This window comes from Carlito syrichta, unplaced genomic scaffold, assembly GCF_000164805.1.
Source record: "Carlito syrichta isolate Samal-C Ts95f unplaced genomic scaffold, Tarsius_syrichta-2.0.1 Scaffold304662, whole genome shotgun sequence".
Taxonomy (NCBI): Eukaryota; Metazoa; Chordata; class Mammalia; order Primates; family Tarsiidae; genus Carlito; species Carlito syrichta.
In genome coordinates, this window is record NW_007248758.1 from 87,955 (window position 1) to 91,574 (window position 3,620).

The 3,620-nt window shown below is 43.3% G+C and overlaps 1 protein-coding gene across 2 annotated transcripts in view; it reads right to left on the reverse strand.

Moving 5' to 3' along the window:
* CDK12 (cyclin dependent kinase 12) overlaps nucleotides 1–3,620 on the reverse strand; it is a 67,622-nt gene that overhangs the window by 20,611 nt on the left and 43,391 nt on the right. For both annotated transcript variants that reach the window (XM_021713676.1, XM_021713675.1), the window contains exons 8-9: nucleotides 3,048–3,104; nucleotides 1,823–1,924 (exon numbers count right to left, since the gene is read on the reverse strand). In XM_021713676.1, coding sequence (XP_021569351.1) covers nucleotides 1,823–1,924; nucleotides 3,048–3,104 — 159 coding nt within the window. The remainder of the gene's footprint in view (nucleotides 1–1,822; nucleotides 1,925–3,047; nucleotides 3,105–3,620) is intronic.

The following is a 3,620-nucleotide window of genomic DNA, read 5'->3' on the forward strand; positions in this document are numbered from 1 at the left end:
CCAGGTTGAGGCTGCGGTGGCTGAGAGCAGCCACTGCACTCCAGTCTAGGCGACAGAGTGAAACTCCAACTCAAAAAAAAAAAAAAAACCAAAAAAAACACACAAAAATCTCAAAATGAGACAACTGTACATTATGTAAACTGGCGTGTCTGAGTAAATCTGTCTTTGTTTAGAGCTATTGTCACAAGGCCATAATAAAAGGATGACTAATTTTAATGAATTGTTTTGTTGTTTTAAAATTTTCTTTCCTTTTTTTTTTTTTTGAGTTGGAGTCCCACTCTGTCGCCCAGACTGGAGTGCAGTGGCTGCTCCCGGCCACCGCACCCTCGACCTGCTGGGTTTTGGCGATCCTTCCACCTCAGCCTTCCAAGTAGCTAAACCACAGGTGCACACTACCACGCCCGGGTAATTTTTTATTTATTGTAGAGATGAAGTCTCACTAAGTTGCCCAGGCGGATCTCGAATCCGCGGGTTCAGGCAATCCACTCACCTCGGCCTCCCAAAGCGCTAGGATTACAGGCTGAGCCACCGAGCCCGGCCTAAAATTTTCTACAGATAACGCACTCAGTTATTGCTTGTACTCTGGGCAGAGGATTCCATTGCTCCCTACCTCCATTTTTGATGTACCATTGATTATATAACTTCTGTTAGAAGTACTCAAAACCATCTGTAAAGTAGTTTCGGGCAGTGGATGGTTCAGAATCAACCTTGAATTCACTTACAATTTACAAAAAACATAAAAAATAAGCTGGACATAGCAGTGAATGCCTGTCGTCCCACCTACTCAGGAGGCTGAGGCAGGAGGATTGCTTGAGCACAGGAGTTCAAGACTATAGTATGTTATGATCAATCCCGTGTGTAGCCACTAGACTGCAACCTGGGAAACACAGAAAGACCAGATCTCAAAAAATAAAGAACCATGCTAAAAAAAAAAAAAAATCATGAAAATACAATTAGTAATATCCAGACTGAAAGAGGATCTATAAGACAAGTGAACTAGCTTCTTCTAAAAAAAAAAAAAAAAAACTGTAAGGAAACAAAATAACACAAAATCAGGAGACATGAAAGGGGAATGTATAATTTAAAAACTAGAGATAGTCAATTGCAAGTATGATTCAAATTTCTCATTTGGATCCCAAGTTAAATAGTTAAAAGATAAAAAAAAATTTCCAAAAAAAGTGTGTCTGTGTTATTAAGAAATATTCGCCAGGCTCGGTGGCTCAGCCTGTAAACCCGCGCCTTTGGGAGGCTGAGGTGAGTGGATTGCCTGAGCTCGCGGGTTTCAAGACATGGGCAACATGGCGAGACCTCATCTCTACAATAAATCAAAAAATTAGCCAGGCGTGGTAGCGCGTGCCTGTAGTTACAGCTACTTGGAAGGCTGAGGCGGAAGGATCGCCGGAGCCCAGTAGGTCGAGGCTGCAGTGGCCGGGAGCGTGCCACTGCCCTCAAGCCTGGGCAACAGAGTGAGACTACAACTCAAAAAAAAAAAAGAAATATTCAGGCTGGGCATAGTAGCGCATGCCTGTAGTTTCGGCTACTTGGAAGGCTGAGGCAGAAGGATCACCTGATCCAGGAGGTTGAGGCTGCAAGTGGCTGAGAGCATGCTACTATATTCCAGCCTGCATGACAGGATGAAATTCCAACTTAAAACAACAACACACAACAGATTTCTTTACAATCTGGCCAAAAGTTTTTCCTCATCCTTTTGAACTTAAGAAGGAAGAGTTGCAAAAAACCAACATAGACAGGAAAGAGAGTACCAACCAGCAATATGTGAGTTATAGACAAAAAAAAAAAAAAAAGAGAGAGAGAACCTTACCCACAGCTCCAAACATCTATGGCTGGTGTATAACGCTCTTCTCCCAGCAGCAGTTCTGGAGGTCGGTACCACAAAGTAATGACTTTGTTTGTGTAAGGGCGACTGAAATGTAAAAAACAACCATGACATAAATTTACAATGGCTTCTGATAAAAAATACTTGTGAAAGTCGGGCTCGGAGGCTCAGCCTGTAATCCCACGCCTTTGGGAGGCTGAGGTGAGTGGATTGCCTGAGCCTACTGGTTCGAGACCCGCCTGGGCAGGTGAGACCTCATCTCTACAATAAATAAAAAAAAATTAGCCCGGCATGGTAGTGTGCGCCTGTAGTTCCAGTTACTTGGAAGGCTGAGGCGGAAGGATTGCCAGAGCCCAGCAGGTCGAGGCTGTGGTGGCCGGGAGCGGCCACTGCACTCCAGTCTGGGCGACAGTTAGACTCCAACTCAAAAAAAAAAAACTTGTGAAACTAAATGCAAACAAAAATAGCTGCCAATTGAAGATGAGATTGTTAAAATAGCTTCATGGCAACCTAATAGTCTAAAAGTAAACTGGAAAGTAGATGAAGAAATAACTTCCATTCCAATTTATTTATTTATTTCAGCCACAGGATGATTAAAGAATTAAATAGAAATTTAAAATCTAGGTCAGCAGGGCACAATGGCTCATGCCTATAATCTTAGCACTTTGGAAGGTAAAGGAGGCAGGATTGTCTGAGTCCAGGGGTTTGAGAGTAGCCTAGGCAACTTGGTGTCTCTACGATAAATCAAAAAAATTACCCAGGCATGATGATGGATGCCTGTGCTTCCAGCTACTTGCAAGGCTAAGGCAGAAGGATCACCTGAGCCCAGCAGGTTGAGGCTGAGGTGACCGTGAGCGTGACACTGCACTCCAGCCTGGGTGACAGAGTGAAACGCCTATTCAGAAATAAATAAATAGATTAAAAAAAAAAAACTGTAGCTCAGTCAGGTGTGATGGCTTATGCCTGTAATCCCAGACTGAGGTGGGAGAATTGCTGGAGCCCAAGAGTTTGAGATCAGCCTACGCCACATAGCAAGACACCGTCTCTATATAAAAAAATTTTTAATTTTTTAAAAAGTAAAATCTAAGAGATAACACATTCAGATAATTAGGAAACTCTGACAGTTGCTGCACTTGCAGAATACTATAACATCCAAGAATGAAAAGAACTCTTTCTTATTTCCCACATGTAATTTTAAGAAATGCCTCACCTCTCTTCAGAGTTATAAAGCCGAGCAAGTCCAAAATCTGCTAGTTTTATTTGTCCACTGTAAAACAAAAAAACAATAACTTTTATTAACAATAGCAGTGGCCTCCAAATTATACCTGAAAAGCCAAGCACCAATTTAGGTATTAAGGAAATTATAGAAATAAATTTTAATTTCTCATCTCTTCATTCTACTTTTAACAGTCACTGTTGCTGGAGGCGGTGACTGATGCCTGTAATCCCACCACTTGGAAATATGGAGGCATGAGAATTGCCTGAGCCGGGCTCGGTGGCTCAGCCTATAATCCCGCACCTTGGGAGGCTGAGGTGAATGGATTGCCTGAGCCTGTGGGTTCAAGACCCACCTGGGAAACTTGGTGAGACCTCATCTCTACAGCAAATCAAAAAAATGAGCTGGCATGGTAGCGCACGCCTGTAGTTCCAGCTACTTGGAAGGCTGAGGCGGAAGGATCGCCGGAGCCCAGCAGGTCGAGGCTGCGGTGGCCGGGAACGGCCACTGCACTCTAGTCTGGGCGAGAGAGTGAGACTCCAACTCAAAAAAAAAAAAAAAAAGAGA